A 27,223-nucleotide genomic window follows, 5' to 3' on the forward strand; every position below is an offset into this window, starting at 1 on the left:
TTTAGGGAAAGCAAGTGGAAGATGTGACGGGGAAGGAACGCTGTGCTAAGTGGGTGTAGCAAACAAATGTCTGCCCCGACGCTTTAAATCCAAAGCTTTTATTTCCCGGCTGCGGGAAGTTCTTGAATTCCCCGCGGAGGCCCGTTCGGTGGTGGGGGGAGAGGGGGCCCAGCTTTCCTTCCATTCTTCCAGCTTCGCTAAGACCTTCTTGGTGAGATGAACAATCCTTTCTAAGGGATTGCCCGCGCGAGGCAACCCAGGTAAGACGTCCCACGTGCACTCAATCAGCTCCAGGACCCACTACCCCACTCGGCGCGGAGGAACCAACCCCACGCCCCGGCTGCCCAGGTGGGTGTGGCCTCCGCGGTGGCCCCGCCCCCTCGAGCACGTCGCGCGGGGCCGCCCGGGCGGGGCGAGGGAACAGGCAAGAAAGGGCGGAGAGCGAGCGGTGTGGGTGTGCTCGTGCGCGCGCTCGCGCCTGGCGTGTGGGTGGCGGCGCGCCCGTGCGCGCGCAGGGGAGAGGCCAGCTCCGGCGGCCGTTGTGGGTTTCGTCTGGAGGGGCGGAGGGTCACCTGAGTCCGGATTGCGCCGGCTGCGCGGGGCCGCTGGCTGCACACCCTGGGAGGCTCGGGCGGGGGAGCAAGCAGAGTCTGCGCCCGGCGCCCGGGACGAGGAGGAGTCGGACCTTCTCTGCAGCCGCTTTCTGCGCCCGGCCGGGTAGGTGAAGCCGGGGTTGGTTGTCCGGCGGCTCCTGACGGGCCGGGAGAGGAGAAGCGAAACTTTCTGGGCGCTTCCCACCGCGGTCCCCGGGCCGTCGGCGGCGCGGGGAGGTGTCGTCGTCTCGGGCGGCGGCGACCGACGCCATGTTGGGGTCTGTGAGAAACGGGGCGCTCCCGGGCCGCTCCCCTCGCGCTGGGGGAGCCGCGCCCGCCCGCCGGGCTTGAGGGCAGCCCGCAGGGCCGCGCCGGTGCTCGTCCAGTCCACGGGGCCGCGGGGAGGGGGCCGGGCAGACGCGCGAAGGGGGCCCCGAGGTCGGGCGAGAAGTGAGGCGTGAGGACTGGTGTCCAGTCGTGGCCACCGGCGTCTTAGGGTGCCAACATCTTTCTATCCAAAAAGTTTGCAGGGTCTGGGCATCAGGGATGTTGTAACTTGAACAACATTTTTATGTGATTTCGGGCAAAAAATGGCACCGCAGAATTTGCTCTGATAGAAGCGCTGGCTCTAACGCTTTACTTATTTGGAGTCTTTTAAAGTCGTATGGTCTTTTGACGAATTTAGTTTTCCTTTAAAATTTTTATTGAAGGCCGAGAGCTTGCTGTTCATGTGTCTTGAATACCCCTGCGCGCTCTTAGTACAGTAGCAGTAACTTGTGAGTGTGCGCTGGGAATAATGGGTGGTATTAAGGTTACAGATAACCAAGCCCTTCTGTGTAGTTCATAGACTCACAAAGTGTGTAAGCTGATAAATACCTTCTTTGTTGTGTTTTAGTACGTTACTGAAAAAAATTCAGTAAAGACCGACACGAACGTTCACTGAGAGACTTAAAGGCATGTGTTGTTCACTTAGGAATAAGGTGAAGTGATCTTGACATTGCGAAGTTTTTTCCTTCACTTTAGTTCCTTAAAGGTGCATGTCTACCTTGTTTCGAGCATTTACATTTTTCTGTACTCTGGTAGCTCATGGGGTCCTGAGGTTAATTCAGTATTAACGAAGGCTTCTATTTTAAATCGTTTCGGGTCCTCACAGCGTTGGAGGTGAATGGTATTAAGTTACTTATTTGGAAAGCACATGTAATCGCCTCAAAAAATAAAACCTGGTGTACTGACCAAGGAAGGCATCAAAAAAGATTCAGCTTGAATCACCCTAGTAAATGAATGTAAATTACTAGTTTTAATAAAGGCATCTGAGTTTCCAAATTCTGTTAATTGTACTGAAAGCACTCTTAACCACAAATAAGATAAACCCTTCAACATGTCTTGGAGAATTTCTCTTCTTGAACTGTAGGTAAAAATATAGCTTCTCAGATTTGATTGCTAATTTTCTTAGGGTTTTCTTTTTGTTTTGCCTCATTGTCAGGTAACTGCCATTATACATATTTATTTTTCTGGATGTAAGAGTTACCGAGACTGAGGTGATTTAACTTCACAAATCTAGCAGCCAAGCTGGTATTTAACTGAGGTCTCATGACTGAAGCCTTCTCATTTTTTTTAATAGCATAACTTTGCAGGGTACATACATAACTCATTCCTGTGGTGCAGTCTGTGTCCACCTTGGTTCCTCTGTCTTAGCTGCTCTTTCTGATTTTAATTTAGTTCCTCAGCATATATATTTCCTAGAGTATTTCCTAGGAAATTTCCTAATTTACAAGGAAATTTTTCCTCTTAAAAATACTCACTTGAGCATATACTCTTTGACGCTTTTTTGCCCTGTTCTCCTTATCCCACCCCCCCTTTCTCCCCGAGAATAATTCACTTATCTATCCTATTGCATCTCAGTAAATATAACATTTATCTCATGGCACCTCCTTGACAGCAGGCATTACATGAGGTCTAACTTGCCTCTTCATCCCCAGCGTCCCAAGAATATAGCAGATGTTCAGGAAGGGTTTGAATGGATGAATACACTTATGTTTCTTGTAAATAAACTTCATGAATTTCTTGTTAAATTGTACTTTCCATGGGCATAAGTAGTTAAATCTTCTCTAATTGTTTTTGGGAGGGGGGGATTTACCTTGGTAACTCAATTAATTTTGGACTGGGGATAGAGAACTTGAATGTTATGAAATTTCCAAGTAGATAATGGACTGAAGTATAATCAACAAAAAAGCAGCAGCTGTGGGTCAACAAAAGGATAATAATCGTACTTTTAAAGTGCAACTGTATTTAGTATTTGCACTGAATGGAAGTAGAGGTAATGCCTGAAAATTTTGAAGGTCATATTTATACATTTAAGCTCTTTGATAGAGCAACTCTCATTTCTCTACCAATTATTGTTTTGCTAGAATTGTCTTAGAATTTTGTTTTAGAATGCCTTGCTTATTGGAAAACATACAACAATTGCTTTTCTATTGGTAAGTTTATCTTTGAGAACCAGCTTTGTACCACCAGCTGCATGCTTAATAGCAAGGTGTATGCTGGCTTAATAAAATAGTCTTTGTAGATATACTCTCACAGTGCTGTTTTAAGTTGCAAAACTTAAACTAGGTGGCGTTCTGTAATGAAATTACTGTAGAATTTGGGGTTAATTCCCTGCCCCCATAACTTTCTCTCCAATTCTATAAACCACAAACTGTGTGCTCAGTTTGGGAGGTCCTGGGAGAGAATATAGAAGGCATTCAAGTAGTTGCTGTGAGTGCTAGAGAAAGCAAGTTGTATGTTGGGTGGATTGGAACCAAAGCAAACCAAACCTGAATTCTAGGTCTCCTCCATTCTAGCTTGTGACTCTTGAACAAGTCACTTCACTTCTTTAAGCTTCACTGGACTCACTTGTGAAATGGACACAGAAGCATTTGCCTAACAGTGTTGTGAAGATTTACTACGATGTTTGTGGAAGTGCGTGGTGCAGGATATTCAGTAAGTTAATTAGCAAATGAGCAGAGTGGCAGTTAATTATAGAATTTTAAAAGGGAAGCAACCTTTAGAAATACATACTTCAGTTCTCAACTTTGGTGCACATTAGAATTACTTGAGGAGCTTCTGAACCCCACCCTTGAGCAAATCAATCACAGTTACTGCGTTTGGAGTCAAAGCATAGGTAGCTTTGCCAGTTTTTTGTTTGTTTGTTTTAATGTGCAGTCAGGGTTGAGAACCATTAATTCAACCTCCCATCTCCTTATTCTCTTCATTTTGTTGTTGAGTGCAGAGAGAGGTTAAGTGCCAGCCAAATTCCCCGTCAGGTTAGAAAGAATAAATTTGCATTAGAGGAAAGTGACGTGCACAGAAGTTAAAATAACAGTTACCTTCATTTCAGAACAGAAAGGCCACATTTGGAACTACAGTTCACTAAGCCCGGTGGCAACTGTCTCCACTCTGCATTAACAACCTACATGGATGCCTGTGTTATTTAACCTTATCATCATTTAGACCTCAGGTCTTAATCTGTGACCAGAGGTGATTCAAGGGCCTGTTTTCCATCATAACTATGAACCAGCTTTTTGTTCTCATCGTCACCTGCAGTCCCTCCTATGCTGTTAGTTTTCTCGTTTTTTTCCAGTCCTGAACTCTGTAGTTCATATACTGTGAACCCACTAGTACCACATAGGCCTCCTCTCCTGACCTTTGCTGTATATAACTGGTCAGTTCTCAACTTGTAAATATCACCTTTTACTTTTTCTACTTTTGTCCCTGTGTAGCACTCCTGAAAAAAGTCACATCTATGGTGACTGTTAAATATTTGTTTTCTAGCTGCCTGTGTACTAGTTCCTTTCTAATCCTTTCTTATCCCAAAGTTGACTCATTTTCTCTGTTGCCTTTTCACTCTTAGGTTGCTAACCCCAATCTTGAAATGCTTGACTCTTAACAGATGACTTTGCTTCCTTCTATGGATTTTATGATGTGAATTTTCTGTTTTCTTTTTTCCATCAACTTTTTAAATCCCTTTCTCCTTTCCATTTCCATAAGTGGAACTATCCTTAATTCTTTATACTTGTTTCATTTAAACAGTGGTTGGGGAAAAAAATAAAAAAGATTTTTGTATTCTTTGGTTATATTTTTATTAATTATACCTGTAACTTTGTGTTTATTATATTTTTCTTAACATTCTTTGCATTTTGTTAATTTAAAAACTTTTTTCTTTGTCTATGAGAGAATATGTGTTCAATATAAAATAATTAGGCAATATCAAAATATTTCACCCTAGTACTTAGAGATAACCAGTACTAAATTTTTGGTGGGTGTCTTTCCAGACTTTAAAAAAAATTTTTTTTATATTGCATGTGCTGTTTAAAAGCTTTTATTTAATAAATTGCCATATTTAACAGTTTTCCACATTAAATATTAATCTGTTCTCCAAAAAGCTATCTAAAAATCCATTATATGGATATGCCCTAATTTGTTTCACTAATGTCCTGTTGTTGAACATTTAGATTGATTCTGACTTTTCAACATTATAGACAAAGCTACAGTGAACGTCTTCATGTGAACAACTTTGTACACTGATCTAATTATTTTTTGCATATATTCTTGGAAGTAGAATTGTTGTGTAAACTTTTTAAAGTGATTATATTGCCAAAAATGGCATTTAGAAAGGTTATTCCAGTGTATACTTTCAAGAATATGAGTGCTTATTTTTTCCACATCTTAGAGAGGTGAATAATACATCATTTAAATTTTATTTCTTTGATTAGCACTGAGAGCCAACATTTTTCCATTTACTGGTCATTTTCATTTGTTCCTTTGGAAATTGCCATTTGTATCTTACCCATTTTTCTTTTGGGATATTTTCCTTTTATCTCATTGATTTACAGGAGCCCTTTATATATTAAAAATGTTGACCCTTTGTCATATTGTGCAACTTTTTCTTTAACTTTAAGGCTTTTTTCCTCTTAGTGTTGAAGTTTAAAATTTTTACGTGGTAAAATGTTTTCTTTTATGGTATTTGGCTTTTTTTAATGTTATATTTAGCCATTTCTCTCTAGAGCTAGAAATTTAAGTTCTGTCTGTCACTATTAGACTTGATGCCAGAGGGAAAACTACAGTACAGCCTACCTTCCCCGCAACCCCAAGAGTTTCTCAGGATAAATTTCTGTGATTAAAAATTCCAGGGTCAAAGGGCAGTGCTTTCTGAAATATTACCTGTATATTACCTGTACAGGTAAATATTACCTGTACAATATTTCTGTACATTACCTTCAGTCCTTGATTTTTTTTCCCCACGTTTCACTGCTTATTGTGACCTTTTGGCACAATGAGGTCATTTAGTCTCTGAGACTTGGGAGACATGTGAAAGCATGTTGAAAAGGTGCTTTATGCTTTCTTGTCTCCCCTTTTCTCTCCTCCTGCTTTCTAAACTAGGCATTCCCCAAAGTTTAGTCCTCTGCCCTCTCCTCTCTTCCACAGCATCAATGATCATCTCTTCACAGATAACTCTGAAATCTCTTTCTGTCCTGGAGCTCCCTGCTCATCTTGGGGTTTCTGTTTGTCTGACAGATGTTTGTCTTGTGTATACCTTGAAGGCACTTCAAGATAAGTATGCCCCAGACTGATTTCTTCCCCTCCTGAAACAAAACTAGCATCTGATCTACCCAATGGATTATGCTTAAACCTTTGAAGTCGTCTTATACTCACTTTCAAACCCATTCAGTTGGTTCCTCAATCCTTTCTGCCTTACCTCAGTAATCTCTCTTACTTCCATCTTCCCCTTTTTATTTCTGCTGTCAAATTTGTGGCTTAGGCTTTTGTTACCTCTCACTTAGAGACTACTGTAATATGCTCCTGCTTTTTTTGCCTCCAGTTTTGCTTCTTTGGTAGTCTCTCCAGTTCATCCTGTGTTCTGCTTCTGTGGACTTATTAATATTTTCCTATTTCCTATTTTCCTTGGTCTTCCCATTGCCTCTACAATGAAGTCTAAACTGTTGAGTGTGATGCTTACTTTCCTCTGCATTTTGGCTCTTCCCTATCTTGCCAGGTTTCTAGTTTACCACTATACATTCTCCACGTCCTACCTCCTTCAGCCTGGACTCAATTATTTCCTCTCTGGGGAATATATTCTATTTGTACACCATCATCTCCTATCTCTCTCCCTCTCCCCTAAATAGTTTGACCTACTACTTTTGCTCTAAGGCCCAGCTTGCATTTCTAGACATTTAAGAGTTGTTCCTAAATATTCCCCCTGGTCAAAATTAACCTCCCAACTACACTCTTTGGTCTAAGGTTTCATCACTCTTTTTATTTTTTTTTTAGTTAAAAAACATTTTATGTTTTTGGTTTGTTTCTCCTTTGCTCCTTTAGATTTTGAGTGCACAGATTGAGGTAATCATATTCCTCAGTTCATAGCATACTATATGAGTACCAAACACTTTCTTGTTTTGTTTGGTGTTTCCTTCCTTATCACTTACTTCCATTATCCTCTTTCCTGTAGAAACACACCCTAATGTATAATACATGAATTATATATACTTGTGTGTATAAACTTGGGTATATGTCTGTCCTCCTTCACAAAGATTGTTAGTTTTGAGTACTTCTATCTTTGTACGGAGTAAGTAATCAGTAAATGTTTGCTACGTGAAATTCATTGAAAATTATTGATTTTACTAGCTTCCATATTGCTTAGACTGAAAACCCAGGGATTTAATTTCAATTTCACTCTTCCACATCTAGTTTAGTTATGGCAATCCTGAACATTACTGATTCTTTCTTTTCCTGTTGCAAACTTCAGACTCTCATCAACTTTCCCTTTTACTTTTGCAATAATTTTTCAGCTGGGTCCTTTCAGTCTCTCCCTCCTGAAATCTTTCACTGTTTCCACAGTTATCTTAGAAGAATCCAGATCAAATCAGGCCACTCCTTCCCAGAGCTTCAAAAAGAGCTCTCAGGAACCAAGAAGATCTCTTGTCTTATTTTTTTCTCCCGGTTTTCTACTAAATATCTCTTCTCCAGCCTCTTCTGCAGCTGTACGTGTAACTTTTTAAAAACACATTTTTACTTGCAGAGCTTTATGCCTTTACGTATCATGTTTTTGCCTCTTGAAGTTCACAACCTGTTTTCAGTGTATTTTTCAGAACCTGTTTCAAGTGTTCAGCTGCTGCGTTCTTCCTTACCGCTTTAACGTTTTTATTATAGTATTTATTTCATTGTGCTTTTTATTAAAACCTTGTGGGAACATGTCTTAATTCCCAGTGTCTGGTTCATTTTTGTTTTCCCTTTAACACAAAGCATAAAGTCTTGAACATAGTGAGTAGATTGTAACTGCTTTGAAAAATACTAAAGAAAATTTGTTAGGGATGTGATGGGTACCAGCTTTATTTGTCAAATATTATACAATGATTTAACAGCTGTCAGCACTGTACAGCTGCCCCTGTACAAATACTTTTTGAAATGATGAAGTTTTTTATCTGAATATTGTTGATGTTGAAAATACGCATACACCATCATTTTTTATTTGCTAACTAAACAGCTGTGCTTTTCAGTAAGAGAAGAAATCATTTTTATATATTATCTTGAGATTGAGATTTTAAAAACAGGATCTGCTATGCTCAATACTGAGAATTCACAGTTAGATTCTATAGTTAAATAGACGAGAACATTTGCCTTGTAAGTTTAAAGTCTGTGGGCCTAGTGCAGGGTGTGGTTCCTGTTTTGTGTGAAAATTAGTACTATGGATGTCAAAAATGAAGTCTTTGATTTTCATAAAACTCAAGGTCAAGAAGCTGCTGCTGCTTTTAACTGCTCAGTGCACAGTGATGGCATGTATATGCAAGCAATTTTGTAGGTGCTGTTGGGAATACGAAGTTGTAGGAAATGATCTTCTTTTCTTCAGGAACCTCCAAATCTGTTGGGAATAAGCAGGTATACAAGTTTTTATAGAACATAATAGAGGGCTTCCCTGGTGGCACAGTGGCTAAGAATCCGCCTGCCAATGCAGGGGACACAGGTTCGAGCCGTGGTCCGGGAAAATCCCACATGCCGCAGAGCAACGAAGCCCGTGTGCCACAGCTACTGAGCCTGCACTCTAGAGCCCACGAGCCACAACTACTGAAGCCTGCGTGCCACAACTACTGAAGCCCACGTGCCTAGAGCCTGTGCTCCACAGCAGGAGAAGCCACCACAATGAGAAGGCTGTGCACCACAACGAAGGGTAGCCTCCAACTAGAAAAAGCCCATGTGCAGCAACGAAGACCCAACGCAGCCAAAAAAAACCCAAAACCAAACAAAAAACAACGTAATAGAATATAAGTGCCATAAATGGTACAGGTAAAATGGTATGATAATTTAAAGGTAAACAATATGTGCCTCTGAGGTTACTGAACTGACTGGTAAGATTTCAGAACAGCAAGTGGGGAAGGACATACTGAGCTCAGGTAGAGGAGAGGAAGCTCAGAGCATAACCTGGGAATAGCTAGTAGTCTGGTTTGACTATAACAAAGAGAACATACAGAAAGAGGTAAAACTGAAAAGATAGACTGGGCAGGCTGGGGCTTGACTGAAGGGCTTTGAATACCAGGTCAAGGATTTTGGAATTAATTCCGCTGGCCAGGGAACCTTTGGTTGTTAATAGAGAGTTCCCTGAGCATAGCTGTAGTTAAAGAATATTAATCTTGCCTTGTGTGGCATGGTTTAAATGCTGAAGACTAGAGGACTTGTTTCAAGCTTGAGGTTCGTATTCTTTCTCTTTGTAAAGACCTTTTTTTTAAACTCCCAATGTGACTGTTCTGGTTTTCTAAATTAATTTTTAAAAATCTTGGGCTTCCCCGGTGGCTCAGTGGTTGAGAGTCCACGTGCCGATGCAGGGGACACGGATTCGTGCCCCGGTCTGGGGAAGATCCCACATGCCGCGGAGCGGCTGGGCCCGTGAGCCATGGCCGCTGAGCCTGTGCGTCCGGAGCCTGTGCTCGGCAACGGGAGAGGCCACAACAGTGAAAGGCCCGCGTACAGGGAAAAAAAAAAAACTTCAACTGTGGCTTAGTCATTCTTTGTATACCATGGTGAGTTTCTCTATCAAGCCTAACCTATGTGAAACTGCGTTTATTAACACCCTAAAATTAGTCATTACTTTACTTTTCACTTCCTTTTAGTGTTTGAAGAATTATTTTCAGCATACGTTCTACTTATTACCATGTGTTTTAAGATTTTTGTGTCATCAGTGGCTTTCTCCAAATACCTAATAAGGTCCACATGAGTGAAATATTTCTGGAATATTTATTTCTGAAGGTAGCAAAGTATAATGGAAAGAACATGCATTTTTTTACAAAACTGGCTGTGCGACTGGGAAAATTCCTTAACTAGTCCATGACTCAATTTACTCTTTTGTAAAATGGATATGATTATCCATTTTAACAAAATTGAGATTATTAAATGAAATAGAAAAATGTGGACGTGCCTAGCACGTGTAGGTGTTGAGTAAATGCTTTTTCTTTTTCCTTTCTTGGTTAAGCCTGTAGTATAGTGCATTTGGGTCTACTTTTCAGTAATAGGCAAATTTAGTGCCTACAAGAGATATAAAACAAATTACTATGGCTCTCTGTAAATGTGATTCAAAGTTTAGAAGTTTCAGTTCTTATCAATCCACCTTTATGAGTTTAAAATTAATATAAAAGATTGTTCCTTTCTTTTTTCTTATCTAAGAAATGAATGTTTCCTTGATCACTACTGATTTCTGCAGTACATATTGTATAATTGGTTTGCCACAGTGGCAGAAATGCTAGTGGAAAGGGGAGGGAAAAACTGTCTATTCTTATTGATAGAATATTTAAATTTTCTAAAATTCCAAATTTAATTTGCTAAATGTTCAAGTATTTCTTCTTTGTGTTATTCTTCTAGTATTTTATTGAGAGTCTTTAGAATTTCCTAGAATTCCCTGATTATTATTATGCTTACTAAATTATAGAACTTTTGAAAGTAAAAACTGCTCTGTCCTTTGCATATGGTAGGTGCTTAGAACAATTGTTCATTTGACTTAGGTGCATTAGGAGAGAGGGGTAGTTTGTTCTAATACCTACACATTTGCCCAGGGAGGATGCACCTCTGATAGTTTCTTGCTGCTTTAAAAAAAAAAATCTCTTCTTTCCCCACTTTCCTGTTTGTCTCTCGTTTTCCTTTTACAGTTTCTAGTCTTAATTCAGCAGTAACACAGATTGTAAAAAATCAATTGATATTAAGACATAGTCAAAAGTTTGATTAAAAATTAATTTTTAGTCTTAGTAAACCAGAACTATGGCCCATCTACTATCAGAGTTCATTATTTTAAAGACAAGAAAGGGCTTTGCAGATTATTTTATTCAAGGTGGTAGCTGGTGTGTATGTGTGTGTGTGTGTGTGTGTGTGTGTGTGTGTGTGTGTGTGTGTGTAGAGCAGTTAGGTAGCTTGTATGAAATCTCTTATTTACTGCCAGAGCTGAGATTAGAATCCAGGTCTTTTGGTTCATAGTTTATTGTTTTTTCCATTATAATGCAGAGTTGAATACTGAAGCTCACTGATATCAGATGTCTTGGGTACCTGTAAGAAATTAATTAGGTGATTTTTTTGTTTTAAACTCACCTGCAGGGATGAGATAGAAGTATTGGTTTTCAGTAAGAAGAACTGGGCCATAGTATTCTGTGACAGTTGGGCTCTCTTCTCAATTGTAAATAGCATTCTGACTCTTTTTAAAAAAGAGTTTTTGCCTCTTCTAGTATTACATTTTTAACAGGTGGTAGACACTCCATTGAAGAACATATTAACTTTAGAAACAAGATGTTACCAAAAGACTAGTGTGGAACTTGGACGATGCAAATGTAGTTCTTGTCTACAGTTGTGAAGGAGATAACTTGAAACTTGGATGGTTTAATTTTTAAAAATTGGTATATAAAGCTGTCTTTATAAAAGTTAAGAGTGTTTCTTTGTTTTGTTTTTGGTATGCTTTTCCTGTGGTTCTTACATTTTCAACTATGAATTAAGGCTGCCAGACACCATTTGTTGGAAAAGAAGACAGGAAATCAGTTGGAAAACTGTTGCATGTGTAGAGTTCTCTGAAGGAAATCAGTTGGAAAACTGTTGCATGTGTAGAGTTCTCTGAAGTGGCTGGATGTGGGATGAAACTAACAGATATAGTAGTAGTTTTCTTATCAGTAGTAGTAATGAATTAGAAAATATAATGTGGAAAAGAGACTAGATTCAAATATCAACAAAAGATAGGAGATACTTGAATTTAAGTAATGTAACAATCTTGTGAGAAGAAATGTACAAAATTACTGGGCCATTAAACAAGATTTGAAACCTTGGGAAGAGATAGTATCAACCTGCTAGGAACACTACAAGTGTAATATGAATTCACCAAAATTTCAGTGGATTTGGTCTCTATTTTTTTCACTTATTTATTGTAATTGGAAGTGGTTCTAAACCTTAGCTGCACAGTGGAATTACCTGAGGAACTTTAAAGTGTCCCAGTACCCAGGCCAGACCAGTAAAATCAGAACATCCTAGAGGGAGGGATCTAGATATCAGTATTTCTTAACCTTTAATATCTATCATCACAACCTATTGGTCTCAGTTTTGTATTTTGAGTTTCTATTGATATTTTAAGCAGTTCTAATTATTTGTAGTGATTGATATTTTGTTATTTTATTATTTCTTAGAGATTTTCAAAACAAAAAGGAAATTTATGTATTAAAAAACATAGCTTGTTATTACCATATGGGTTCATTGGACATGTGTAAATCTAAGATATATTATAGGATTTTAGTGAGTGATCTTGTTTTTCCTATATCTTGAAGCATTTTACTATTTTATTTTCTTAGGAATTATTTAACCAAAAAGAAGAAAATAGAAGTGATGTAATTGCCTGGAAGGATGATGCAGTGATAAAATAAATCACCACTATTGCACCATTTTTCAGTTTTATTATTACATTAACCAAAGTATTGCATCATCTTTCAAAAAGATACGAAAGCAGTTTGGAGATATCCTTAGTCTTTTTATTTTAAGCTTTCATTTAGCATATTTGAGAATTTAGATTTTTTTCATTTTTCATCTAATGACAAAGAAAAAAATGAGCAAAGCTAGACATTTCAGAACTATTAGACAAGTCACAGGGTGAGTGCAAAGAAACAGCAACACTTAAACTAATAATGATGGTGAAACATTATAAGTGAAATCTCAGACAATGAGCCTTCAGTTGATGATTTTCTAGATGAGTTTTCTCAAACTCAGAATTAATTAGTAAACAATATTCCTAAAAAGAGAAATGGAAATATTATAGATTCATGCATGACAACTTATGAGCAGTTAGTTGCATTTAAAGGATACTATACTTTTGTATCTACATACCTTCAGTAACAGGAATGTAGAATAAGAAATTTGCTGTGTTTCAGTTTTTATAAAGATTGTTCTTAAAGTTATTGTTTTTTTACTATTCGTTTATTCTTGTTTCTGTAAATTAGTTATAAAATGGCTTAAAATATTAAAAGTAAATAAAAAGGGTATTTTGGACTCAGAGAGTAAATTGGGATGGCTATTTTTTATGGTATACTAAAGGTTAAGAGTTTCCCTGTGGTTCCAGGCAACTAAGGTTGGGAAACACTGTTCTAAGTAGATGTCATCTGGACAAATAAGCAGAAGAGATTAGGTAAAACATTTAAAAGGTTAAGTAATGGGAAATAGTCTAGTTTTACCAGGTGCATAGTACTGACAAAAGAATTATAAAACAGGTTAATGGATTAGACCAGACAGCCCAGAAGCAGTGTTATAATACTATATAAAAATTTAATATAATAGAGTGTCATAAAGCAGTAGATTAGATTATTAATACCAGTAAATAATAGCTACCACATGTTGACTACTTGCTGAACATTTTGTATGCATTATCTCATTTAATCCTCCCCCAATATAGCTGCTATTATTATTTCCATTTATAAGTGAGGAAATCTGAGGTCACACAGTATTTGGTGATTCTGGAGCAGTTAGCTCCTTTAGAATGCAAATATTTGAAAAGGAAAAAGGGTTTTTACCTATGACAGAATAAATTTCAGGTGGATAAAAGAATTAAATGTAAAACCTAAACCATAGAGAATAATAAATAGGTGCATCCGATATCTGGATAAGGGAAACTTAGGAGTCAGTCATTGGGAAAAAAATTACAAAGGAAAGTATCTGTAAGTGTAACTACTTAAGAAGTAAAACTCCTTTTGTGTCAAACACCATAAACAAAATTACAGCTTAATATACTAGGAAAAGCAATGAAATAACTGGGTTAATAGACTTTATGTGTAATATACTCATATAGATTAATAACCTAAATATATGAGTGTAGAAATACAAGTTACTAAACACATTAGAAAGTAGCTGGTCTCACGAGGTAACTATGAAATAAAATATTCAGTCAAATTGAAAGTACTGTTCTTTCCTGTTTTAGGACCTTTGTCCATAGTATTAGTTCCTTTGCAAGGCTGACTCCTCATCCTTTAAGACCCAGTGTGTAGCACCACCTCAGTGAAGTCTTTTTGAACTACTCAGTAAATGAGTTTTTCCCTATATCTTGGCACACTGCTGATTTCCTTCATTGCACTTCACCTTTTGGAATCACCTGTTGGTTTACTTACTTACTGTCTTTCTCCTCCACTATACTCTGAGCTCTGAGAGGAAAAGGATAATGTCTGGCGTTTAGAAAGTGTTCAATAAAGTTATTGAATAAATAAACATAATGAATAAAAGAGAAGTAAAAAATGAATAAAAATGAGATACCACTTAAAAAAATCTACTCTATTTGCTGAAATTTTTAAAGGAAAATACTCTGTGTGAAACAAGGTGGGATGGATATAGTCATTGTGCTACTTGGTAAATTGGTGTTACCTTTCAGAATGGAAATTTTGTAAAAGATAGCAAGAGCTTTAAACATTAGTGCCTTTTGACCCAGTAATTTTGCTTCTTGGAATCTATCCTGAAGAAGTCATCTCTGCCAGAAGATGGGGAAGCATTCTTCCTAGCTCTTACTGTATTCACTCATATTCCTTCCTAAGAAAAGTAGACAGAAGTCCAGTTGGGCCACATTTTATAGTTGTCTTCTGTTTCTTTTCATGCAGATATGCCAGGGACTCACTCCTTGGCTAGCCCCAGTATTCTTATATTCTAATACTCTCACAGAAGTCTTTTGAGAGTTCTTACTGCTTGGGGCACCTCACTGTACAGGTAGTAGATTTGGATTTGGACTTTGGAGGAAAGTAAAGGGTCCTGTTTAGGCCCTGGGCTAAAGGGTAATGCCTTAAATCCAGTTTATTAAGAGCCTTGCTTTGGGGTGTCTGGAAGTAATCCAGCTAATGGTGGTACTTTGATTTCATTTTTGATTTATCTCCCTTCTCTCAGCCCCTCCCTTTTGTGCCCCCACCACCTCTTTCTCATGTGTGTGTGTGTGGGGGGGGGCATTTGTGTATTCCTGGGGTTTCAAAATCAGTGCTTCCTTTCTTTTTCTTGTCAGACACATACTGAAAACATTTTAGGACCAGCAGGGATAATGGAAAGGATTGCTTAAGGCCAAAGGCCTTAAGTTCTTTGTGCTCACTGATGTTCAAATACAGGTCACAATCCATTGCTGAAGTCAAGTGGGCTGCAACTATCATTAAAATAAATGAAGATGCTAGAATACATCATTCATAGAATTGTATATTGTTTGTAACATTGCACTATGAAATATATTTCTTATCAGCGTCACTGTCAAACTTTGAAAGCTATTTGCTCCAGCCAAATACCAGTTAATGCCCCAAACTTGGGCTTCCCTGGTGGCGCAGTGGTTGAGAGTCCGCCTGCCGATGCAGGGGACACGGGTTCGTGCCCTGGTGCGGGCTGGGCCCATGAGCCATGGTCACTGAGCCTGCGCATCCGGAGCCTGTGCTCCGCAACGGGAGAGGCCACAACAGTGAGAGGCCCGCATACCGCACACGCACACACAAAAAATGCCCCAAACTTCACTTTTGTTGCATCATATTTAAACAGGGGGAAAGATTTATGAACAGGGATTCAGGCTTAATGTATTGCAGAATTTGAACAGTGAAACATTATCAGAAGACTGGCTAAATAAATCATGATGACTTACCCTTTCAGGTTATTTGCTCAAATTAGTATTCTTTTATCTTCAGTATTTTTAAGGTTTGCGGTGAAGGTCCAGAGGTTAGCAATAGCTTTCTTAGTTCTTATATATAGAGCCAGTGGAGCCTTAAGGAATAATCAGTGTGCCATAATACACTGGTAACAGCACGGAGGAATCAGCTTTGAGCCTCAGTTCTGTGACAGCCTTGGGCATGGTACTTAACTCCTTTATGTCAGTTTGCTCATCTATAAACTGGAGCTAATAGTGCATATCTATCATAAGGTTGCTCTGGGTAGGAAATACAGTAATACATGTGAAGTGCTCAGCTCTTGCTTGGGCTCCCAGTGAGTAAATTCCAGACTGTTCTGCCTGAATCTTTATTTGTGCCTTAGTTTCTCCTTCAGCTCGCATTTCAGCTAATATTACTAGATGATTCTTTGGGAGATAAAAACTTCACAGCAGTTTGAGACAGTTAAAATCAGAAGATAATAAATGTGAAAAGCACTGCACAAATTTGTGGTGGTATTAATTCCAGTAGTAGCAATAATAGGAAACCTGTTTGCATTGCAAATGAGCTGATTAATAACTGTATAATGAGTAGAATCAGTAGTTGATTCAGGTGGGAATAAATAGATACTTTCAGTTTTCTACAGGTGCCAACGTATTTCTTGCCTTAGGACCTTTGTAGTTTTTCCTTTTGTCTGGAATATTCTCCCTCATCCTCGTCCCTCATGTATGCATATCTAGTTCTGCCCTATCAGCTGAAAAGATACCACTTTAGATACCCTGACCATCCAGTCTGAGTAGACTGAGTAGTCCCAGTGGATTTTTTTAAAAATCACTTTAAAAACTTACAATGTTAATTATTACTTGGGTCTCGATTGTTTTCTGTTTGCCTCCTCCCCAACTAGGATGTAAGCCTTGAAGAGCAGGGACCTTGCCTGTGTTGTTTATTATTTTGTCCTGTACCCAGATCAGTGCCTAACAAACACTTGTTGAATGTTTGACTATCATGTAAAGTATGAAAAGTTATCCATAATTGTACTTCCCAGAGATAAATAACCATTCTTGATATTATGGTATATAGTTTTCTAATTTTACATACTTACTAGTGTCTAATATTATGCTCTTATACCATATTTCGTTGAGTCTAAAGATGAACATGTTTTACTGTATTTTATGTCTCCAAAATTGGGATGTCGTATAATCAAGAGTTTGCCATGATTTAATTGGCAGCATTTTTCTTTCTCAATAGCACATAAAATGAGGCTGTGTCTTAATAGCATCTTAGATTTGATGAAATTTGGTATGTATTTGAAACAAAAATGAGATCATTAGGTTCAACTCCCCCACCTAGATATCAATATTTTGAGCATTTTCCTATATCATTGTATTTAGATCTGTCACATTCTTAACAGATATCTAGCATATTGTTAAGGGTGTATCATAAATTGTTCAACCAGTTCCTCTTGATGAACAGTTGGAGCTTTTCCAGTGTTTTTTTCTGTTACAGACAGTGTTGTGTTGAATATACTTGTACATATCTTTTGAGTGCCTGGATCAGTGGGTACACATATTTTCTGTAGTGTATGAGGGTACCTGTTTCCCTATATCCTCAGTATTACTGCATCTTAAGAAATTATTAAAATTTTTGTTAATCTGATGAATGAAAACATATCCTAATGTCTTATTCATTTATTTATGAATGAGGTTGAGCCTCTTTTCATGTTTACTTTTTAAATTTTCTCTTCTGTGATGCACTTGTGCATAGGGCAGTAGACTTTTAATTGGCTGGCAGATTTGCCCTAATTAGAAAGAGAGGCCATCACACTTCGGAGCCATGTGTTGTCATATTAATTTTTGGGAACAACTTTCAGGGCAGAGTCCACCCTTGTGGAAGGCAAGAGGGCTTTATAAGGACCCAGGATTAGGGGAGAGACAGAATTCAGGAATAATCAGAATTGTTGTATCCTTTATAATGGAGGCCAAGAAGGGTTACAGTCTCATCAGTTCGTGAGCTGAATACTGGAACTTAAACGATGCTCTTACTCTTTAAATGCTCCTCTCCTTTCTGATATGATTTGGTTATAGTATGGTATTGTTGGGTTAGTGGTCTGAAATAGGCACAACTCTGGGACTTGAGTGAAGTCAATATTGGATCTAGAGATTAAATCTTTGATCATTTAAGACTAGATTAATGTGGGGTTTTTGCACATTGCCAAGATGTTCTTGTCAACCTTTTTGAGCACTTTTACTATGCCAGACAATGTGTGTTTCAAAGATAGATATCAGATGGTCTCTGCCTTTTAGGTTCCATTGCAGCCTATGGAGAAGACAGATTTCAATCCTTTGGTGAGAGTGAGTCCAGAAGGTACAGGGAATATGAAGAGCACAGAGGAAGGTGTTTAGTCTAACAGAGTTTAAGGAAGACTTCTTGGAGTAGGTGTGATAAACTGAGTCTTGAAGGATGATAAGAGTTAGCTGAGGGTAGTAAATAGTAAAGGATACAAGAGTATGAGAGAAGATATGTATGATTGAAATGGACTACAAGTGGTAGGGTTTTCTTAGAACATAACATTGGAGGTAAAGAGTGACTTATGATGAGTCTGGGAAGATAAGCAAGAACCAGATAATGAAGGGCCTTAAATGCCATGTTAAAGATTCTGCATTTTTTAGGTTAAGGGGAATAATCTTGAGTAATGGTGTGGTCAGATTTGCATTTGAGAGATCACTGCCTGAAGATTGATTAAGGGGCAAGAGCTAAGGCAGTAAGGTGTGTTGGGAAACGATTCTGGTAATCCAGGTGAGAGGATTGAGGCTTTAGCTCAATGGTAATAGAGCCTACTGGAAAAATCATAGTTGTTTCTCTTATATAATATTTGGCCTTCTTGTTCAGAATCCCTCTGAGATTAAATTTCATGTAGCTGATGGCTTATATTCATTTTCTAATTATTTGTTGTTTTATGTCTGTAAGAAGTTTATACTTTTATAAATACCTGCTAATGATACTATATGGAGATGGTTAATAAATGTTTTTGATGATTATAAAAATTGGGAGATGTTAGCTCTTTTGGTATACTTAGTGATTATCTTAGAGGGAAACAATTGGGGAATTTTGCCTTTGGGTAGAAGTAATGATTCGTTAGATTAAATTTAGATTGTATAATTTTTTTAACTTATATGAATTTATAATTTCTGTGTGCTGATTTCTCTCTCTCTCTTTTTTAAGGCTATTAGCAAAAGATGGTGGATCGCTTGGCAAACAGTGAAGCAAATACTAGACGTATAAATATAGTAGAAAACTGTTTTGGAACAGCTGGTCAACCATTAACTATACCTGGACGGGTTCTTATTGGAGAAGGAGTATTGACTAAGTTGTGCAGAAAAAAGCCTAAAGCAAGGCAGTTTTTCTTATTTAATGATATTCTTGTATATGGCAATATTGTCATCCAGAAGAAAAAATATAACAAACAACATATTATTCCCCTGGAAAATGTCACAATTGATTCTATCAAAGATGAGGGAGACTTGAGGAATGGATGGCTGATCAAGACACCAACTAAATCGTTTGCAGTTTATGCTGCCACTGCCACTGAGAAATCAGAATGGATGAATCACATAAATAAATGTGTTACTGATTTACTCTCCAAAAGTGGGAAGACACCCAGTAATGAACATGCTGCTGTCTGGGTTCCTGACTCTGAGGCAACTGTATGTATGCGTTGTCAGAAAGCAAAATTCACACCTGTTAATCGTCGTCACCACTGCCGCAAATGTGGTTTTGTTGTCTGTGGGCCCTGCTCTGAAAAGAGATTTCTTCTTCCCAGCCAGTCCTCTAAGCCTGTGAGGATTTGTGACTTCTGCTATGACTTGCTTTCTACTGGGGACATGGCCACGTGCCAGCCTACTAGATCGGACTCTTATAGTCAGTCATTGAAGTCTACTTTAAATGATGTATCTGACGATGATGACGATGATGATAGCAGTGACTAAAGGCGTATTTTGAAATATTTAATCAGATGTGACTATCTGAGAAATCAGCTCTGGGGGGAATGTAAAATCCTGAGCTTTCTGTCAGTTTTGCTCTAGCCATGAATTTGCCTGAGAAACTTATAACCTATGTGCCTCAATATATTCTATAGAAAATAGGTCCTGTTACCATCCCCCAGCCCCAACTGCTGCTGCCACTCTCTCCTCACCTCCCCCAGCTCCCTATTCTTCTACAGGGATAGACTGTTGCGAATATATCAGATAAAGTTTTGGTTTCTTATTCTTGTTTTAATTCTAGACTATTTTCTTGAATGGTTGGGAAAAGATGTTTATTTAACATGTACTACACTGTTGTTTATTATATGTTCTGTTATATGGAAAAACTAAAAGCAAAGAATGATGGAAAAAGGAGTGTGATGTGGTCAGTTAATAATGTTATTAGCTTTTTTCTAACCATCCTATCTAAAGGTTAAGACACCAGTAACAGAAATACATGCTTTGGAAATACTTTGTTTGGCTTTTTCATATACCAGGTGGTGCCTTATCATAATAGCACTGTTGCATGTAATAAGCCCCTACCTTCTCACTTTTTAGTTTGTTTTAAAAATACACTGGTGCTCTTTGAGGTGTAAAATGAATGTTATAAATGGGTGTAATTAGAAAATACTTCTCATTTGACAGCTACAAATAACTAAATTTAGAGGTTCTTTATTCTATATGAATATTTTTCCATAAAATAGTTGTGATTATTCTATATTTTTACTTTTTGTAGGTATCAAATTATAATTGTCATTCTGGGGAATTTGGTTTGAAATTTATCAAATACAAATTGTCATTGCATTATTGCTACTTTTAGTAAGACATATTTTTAGGTATAAATTCATCTGCTTTAACATTGTTTCTAGAATGAAACATCTTATACAACTTCTTGAAATGAAACAATCTCTTAAAAAAACCTCATGCTAGAGCACAGATCTCCTTAGGTTGAAGATTTGGAAGAAATAATGTATGAGAATGGTCAAGAGAGACCAGTTAAGTTTGACTAGACTTCATATCTGTGGAAGTATTTTCTCTTTCAGTGTGAAACTATCTTGAATTTACAAATATAGTGTTATATTTTATAAAGTTTTGTAAAGTCCCAAACAATATTTCTATTTTTGTAAAACAGTTGTATGTTTAATCTGTTTCTGAAATCATTTTGCAATCTATGGAAATAGAGTAGCAATTGATCTTTCTAAATTGTGAACTTTATTGAGTCAGTCTAGATTGCTTTTAAGAAGAGGTAACTTTTCACTCTTTGCTTTTGAGGCAGCCATTAGGTTGAAAGTATATTTATCATATAAAACTTGATGCATTTTGCACTACTCTCTCCATTTGTATGCTGCAAATAACTGTAGTCTTTCAAATATGAAAAATCAGTCTGAAGTTTGTTTTAAATTCTAAATTCTTTTGTTTTAAAATCTTTAAATCTGGATATATTTCAAATGTCATGAGAGGTTTGATTTAATAACTTGTGATGGAGGATTCTTTGGTTTGGTTAAGGCACTAACTTTACTTTTAAGTTGTGAAAGCACCTGAGATATATAGATCTCCCTGTAGGAAATGTGAAAGAAAGGCACAACAGGTTTTGTTTTGTTTTGTTTTAATATCATGTGGACTTTTGTTTCTAAGCAATATTTACATATAATCAATAAACATATCCAAAAAGGACCGTGAAATCTGAGAAGTGCTAATGGAGACTTGCTCATACATAGGAACCTAGCAAATTCAGGAACCAGGGGGAAATGTTCTGAGATAACATTTATGTTGTCAACCTCTATTGACTCTGTTTTTACAATAAAAAATATTTTACAACTTACCTTCTGTGCATATTGTGACTTGACGATTTTTTACCCCTTGCTAAGGTTAATGGAGATGTTATGCGTATTCTACCTCATTTCAGCAGCTGGGAGTGCCTTCTACGTGCCAGGCATTGTTCTAGGCACTAGAGTAGAGCAGTGAACAGAAATTGCCTCCTTTTCATGGAGTTTACCTGCAAATAGAGTCCAAGCTGTGTTTTCTTCCAGAATTTTTTTCTGTAATTTTTAGAGCTTTTATAAATCTTACTTATATATAAACCTGAAATGATTTTGGTGCCAGTTTCTCATGCTGTTCTCTTGAATGAAATTTACTTGGACTGTACTGGATCCCCAGTACATTAACCAAATTGATAACTATTGGCATAAAGGAAGCAAAAATTTGTAGATGCCAAGGAAAAATATTAAATTGAATGCATACACCTTAACACAGGAATTCATGCCTTTGGGTCAAGTGCATACAATGGCCGTTTTATATAAAGTCATTTGTTTATATATCTTTGTCACTTTTATGCTGAAATTTTTTTCTTTTTTTGGCCGCACTGCATGTAGCATGTGAGATCTTAGTTCCCCAACCAGGGATCGAACCTGTGCCCCCTGCAGTGGAAGCACAGAGTCTTAACCACTGTACTGGGAAGTCCCTGAAATTCTTATGAATGGGTAGTATTGAATTGTATACCTCTGATTTTTGAAACATTCAAAAATGTACTTGAGCTGTAATCTTTCTCTTGGATGTGCTAACTTGTTCTCAAATACATGTTGTAGCTTTATACAGTGTAGTAGCAATTATCTACAAATCCACATGATTGCTATACATTTTAGAAGATAAAATTGAATAGTAAAGTCTAGGATGAAAATACATGAAACTTTATTTTATTGATAGTAACTTTAAAGTTTTAATTTAAAAGCTAAATTATTTTCAGTTCATTCAACATTTATTAAGTATCTGTTATGTTAGGCTTCATAATATTGGTGTTGGTTGTTTTAAACTTTTTAAGCGTCATTTCTATAAAGGTTATTATCAGTGGCATTCTCTTAAAGTAAATTTCTTAAAAATTACTTTGTATTTGGCATCTGAAGTAATTGAAAATTTTTTTTGCAACAGTACACTTAGTATACCAAATTTCAACTCTAGAAAGTAGAATTTTAAGCCATTTAACTAACAGTATCGCTGTATCACTCTTTGCATCCACTCTAAATGTAGTATTTGGCAAAAACAGAAATCGGCAAAGGTAGAATTGCTTGGCTTGATAATCCTATCTTTTTAATTGATCAGTACTAAAAGGTTGAGGAAGTTGGTTGATAATATTGCTAACATTATCTTCACCATCCGAACCATTGTTATATTTAATTACGTTATTGCTGTAAAGCCTTGATGGTATTATCTAACAGTTTATCAAGAAAAAAGGAGTAGTCAGTATCACTTTAAACAGATTTTGCTCCTGTCAGCTTAATGTTTAGAAGAAATAACATGCTTTACTCTTCTTTATTTTTAGCTTTATTGAGATATAATTCACTTACCATACAGTTCACCCATTTAAGGTATACAATTAAGAAAATAGGATAAAGTTATACAGTGGCTTTGGTATATTCTTGAAACCATCACCACTGTTTCCAAAACATTTTCATCACTTCAAAAGTAGCCCTGCACTCATTAGCAATCACTCCCCAATCCCCTAGCCCTAGGCAACCACTAATCTACTTTCTGTCTATAGATTTGCCTTATCTGGACATTTGACAAATGAAGTCATACATTATGTGGTCTTTGGTGACCTACTTTTTTTCACTTAGTATGTTTTTAAGATTCATGTTATCGTGCATGAGTACTTACTCCTTTTTGTTGCCAATTAATATTGTATGGATGACCTACCTTTTATTGATTTATCAGTTGACATTTGGGTTGTTTCCACTTTTGGGCTATTGTGAATAATCTTGTGACAGACATTTGTGTACAGGTTTTTGTGTAGACATGTTTTTATTTCTTTTGAGTACGTACCTAGAAGTGGAGCAGTGGCTTATATGTTACCTCAATGTTTAACCTTTTGAGGAGCTGCCAAACTGTTTTCCAAAGTGGCTGTACCATTTTACTTTCCATCATCAATGTAGCCAATTTCTCCACATCTTCCCCAACACTTATTGCCTTTGATTATAGCTTGTGAAGTATCCCATGGTTTTGATTTGTATTTTCCTAATGGCTAATGATGTTGACGGCCTTTTCATGTGCTTATTGATCATTTGCATGTCTTTTTTGGCGATGTGTCTGTTAATGATCCTTTGCTGACTTTTAAATTAGGTGGTTTTTCTTTTTTGTCGTTGAGTTGTAAGAGTTCTTTATATAATCTGGATATAAGACTTTATCAGGTAATTGATTTGCAAATATTTTTCCTCGTTCTGTGAATCGTCTTTTCACTTTCTTGATGGTATTGTTTGAAGCACAAAAGTTTAATTTTGATGAAGTCCAGTTTATCAGTTTTTTCTTTTGTTGATTGTGCTTGTAGTGTCATATCTAAGACAGTAGATAATGCCTAACTCAAGATCATGAAGATTTACTCCTATGTTTCCTTCTAACTCTTGAGTGTGATGAGGACTCTTGGTTATTGATACACAGAACATATCCTTAATATTTCCTCCAGAATTAGAGTTGGGAGCTATTTCCTAATGAATTAGATAATTCATTAGAATTCTTTAGCGAATTTCCAGTCAAGTAAAACGGCAATATGTTTGCATTAGCCTTTTCTTTCAAGTCAGTAGGGTAAAACTATTGGATATACTGCAGGCAGGCTCAGAAAACATTCTTTCATATGCTGAAGACATGGTTTATTGTTGCTGGCAGCTGACTTCATATAATTTTGCTTTGAAGTCCAAGTTACTGTCAGAAAGAATGACTCAAACTATTCTGACTTAAGACAAACTGTTACAAAAGTAATAGGGTAAAATTGTAAAGTCTAGATTTTTGTATATAGATCATGCTTTATTTATTTATTTAGGCTGCGCCGGGTCTTAGTTGTGGCACGCGGGATCTTCATTGCAGCATGTGGGATCCTTTTTAGTTGCGGCATGCATGTGGGATCTAGTTCCCTGACCAGGGATCGAACCCGGGCCCCCTGCATTGGGAGTGCAGCATCCTACCCCATTGGACCAACAGGGAAGTCCCTAGATCATGCTTTCTTATAGGAATATCCTAATGACTTGAAGAAACGAAAATTCCAGAGTTACTTTGGCAAACTTTTTACTCCATGAACATCATCACATCTTATCAGGTGGTGCTCAATTTCAATATGTCACATTAGGGTACTTGAAGATCTATCATATAGATACTGTATTCCTCGTCAAACTTTCATTTATTTCTTTTATGGACTCATGGTTTCCTACTTAAGCGGTTCTCAAACTTGAGTGTGCATGAGAATCCTATGGAGGGCTTATTAAAACATCGACTGCTGGGCCCTGTCTCCAGAGTTCCTGATTCTGTAGGTCTGGAGTGGGACTCAAGAATTTGCATTTCTAACAAGTTTCCAGGCGATGCTGCTGTTACCGGCCCAGGGACCATACTTTATTACCCATTATTATCATAATTTATTCTGATGCTCAAATAGTCCCTAATTTGGCCAGTGGCAAGCTGGCTTCTGTGGCCTATTGACAAATCTTCACTATTTGAGCCCTTTTTACTTTTTTGCTACAGGATGTTCTAGACTCATCTTGAACTTTCCCTTCCCCAACCCAGGAATTGGCCATTTCTCCAAAGAGCCCTTTTAGTGGAGAGTGATACTTAGAAGCCAAGATTTGGGCATGAGTTGTACTTGTTGCTTTGGGGAATGTATCAGTCCCAGGCCCTTTCAGTGGACAAATCTAGTGTGTGTATACACACACACACTTTTTTTAATTTTTTGTTTTAAATTTTTTTTAACATCTTTATTGGGGTATAATTGCTTTACAATGGTGTGTTAGTTTCTGCTTTATAACAAAGTGAATCAGTTATACATATACATATGTTCCCATATCTCTTCCCTCTTGCATCTCCCTCCCTCCCACCCTCCCTATCCCACCCCTCTAGCTGGTCACAAAGCACCGAGCTGATCTCCCTGTGCTATGCGGCTGCTTCCCCCTAGTTATCTACCTTACGTTTGGTAGTGTATATATGTCCATGCCTCTCTCTCGCTTTGTCACAGCTCACCCTTCCCCCTCCCCATATCCTCAAGTCCGTTCTCCAGTAGGTCTGTGTCTTTATTCCTGTCTTACCCCTAGGTTCTTCATGACATTTTTTTTTCTTAAATTCCATATATGTGTGTTAGATACAGTATTTGTCTTTCTCTTTCTGACTTCAGTCTGTATGACAGACTCTAGGTCTATCCACCTCATTACAAATAGCTCAATTTCGTTTCTTTTTATGGCTGAGTAATATTCCATTGTATATATGTGCCACATCTTCTTTATCCATTCATCCGATGATGGGCACTTAGGTTGTTTCCATCTCCAGGCTATTGTAAATAGAGCTGCAATGAACATTTTGGTACATGACTCTTTGAATTATGGTTTTCTCAGAGTATATGCCCAGTAGTGGGATTGCTGGGTCATATGGTAGTTCTATTTGTAGTTTTTTAAGGAACCTCCATACTGTTCTCCATAGTGGCTGTACCAATTCACATTCCCACCAGCAGTGCAGGAGTGTTCCCTTTTCTCCACACCCTCTCCAGCATTTATTGTTTGTAGATTTTTTGATGATGGCCGTTCTGACTGGTACACACACACTCATATCTAAACTTCCACATCTGTCTCTATGTGGAAATCCCCGACTTCATACTGAATTGATACCTCCAATTCTAACACTATGAGTTTCCTCTCTTCTCGGACAGTGAAAGACTGGATCTCATTAGTATATTTAGATTGTTTGATCAGTCTCCCAGTATGTCACCTATCTCATCATCACAGCTGCCTCTCTCCCACCTGGGTACCCTGTAACCCCACTCAGGCTCTGATACTTCATATCAGGCTGCTTTTATCATCGATGACCCCCTTATCCCACTCCAACAGCCAGTGCTGAGCCTTACCCCATGTGTGGACATCCTTCCCACCCTGTTTGGTCTCTCACAACTCGTTCTGGGCTGCCCTCACATATGGATACCCTCTACACCTGGGCTCCAGCATTCAACAGTGGACCACTTCTCTGCGGGGGTGCCTCCTCACCCTGCCTACTGCTGACATCCCACTCTGAACCACCCACAGACAAGGACACTTTACCCTGTGTGGTCTCTTGACTCTCCTCACTGGGTCACTCCCATTTCTGACCTGAGCGCTCTTCTCCTGCTTTGACACCAGGCCCCAAGCCTTACCCCTGTGTGAATGTCCTCCCTCCTCACTGTGTTTGGGACATGAACTATGCACCTTTCTTCTCTGCTTGGGCTCTGACGGACCACCCATGCCAAGCTGCTCCCCTCATGTGGACACCTTGCTGTCTTTGGGCTCTGACTCACTGCACCAGGCTGCCTACCCTCCTCACCCCATCACCACCCTCCCCAACACACTCTCTTCTCCGGCTCTGACCCCTCTCTTCTCCGGCTCCACCCCCCACCAGGCTTCCCCTCTGAACGGACCCCTCCCTTGCTCTGGTGCACCTGATGACTCAGGACTGAGTTGCTCAGGAGAAGACACGGGCTTATTCGCATGAGAAA

The 27,223-nt window shown here is 38.1% G+C and overlaps 1 protein-coding gene across 2 annotated transcripts; it reads left to right on the forward strand.

Annotated features, from left to right (window-relative positions):
• The first annotated feature begins 495 nt into the window (after nt 1–495).
• Nucleotides 496–21,559, forward strand: PLEKHF2 (pleckstrin homology and FYVE domain containing 2). Of its 2 annotated transcripts, none has more exons than XM_027131442.1 (2): nt 496–717; nt 18,941–21,559. In XM_027131442.1, the coding sequence occupies exon 2, from the start codon at nt 18,955–18,957 to the stop codon at nt 19,702–19,704; it is 750 nt and encodes a 249-aa protein (XP_026987243.1). In that variant the 5' UTR covers nt 496–717; nt 18,941–18,954; the 3' UTR covers nt 19,705–21,559. The 2 variants fall into 2 exon arrangements, with proteins under 2 accessions (XP_026987243.1, XP_026987244.1); XM_027131443.1 differs by lacking the exon at nt 496–717 and adding an exon at nt 9,510–9,640.
• Nucleotides 21,560–27,223: the final 5,664 nt, after the last annotated feature.

The sequence above is a fragment of the Aethalodelphis obliquidens genome, unplaced genomic scaffold (assembly GCF_003676395.1).
Source record: "Aethalodelphis obliquidens isolate GAN/ISIS:26980383/991018 unplaced genomic scaffold, ASM367639v1 scaffold39, whole genome shotgun sequence".
Taxonomy (NCBI): domain Eukaryota; kingdom Metazoa; phylum Chordata; class Mammalia; order Artiodactyla; family Delphinidae; genus Aethalodelphis; species Aethalodelphis obliquidens.

Bases quoted from the DNA above. Each gene is read 5' to 3' on its own strand.
- PLEKHF2 (XM_027131442.1), top strand. From the start codon at position 18,955: ATGGTGGATCGCTTGGCAAACAGTGAAGCAAATACTAGACGTATAAAT.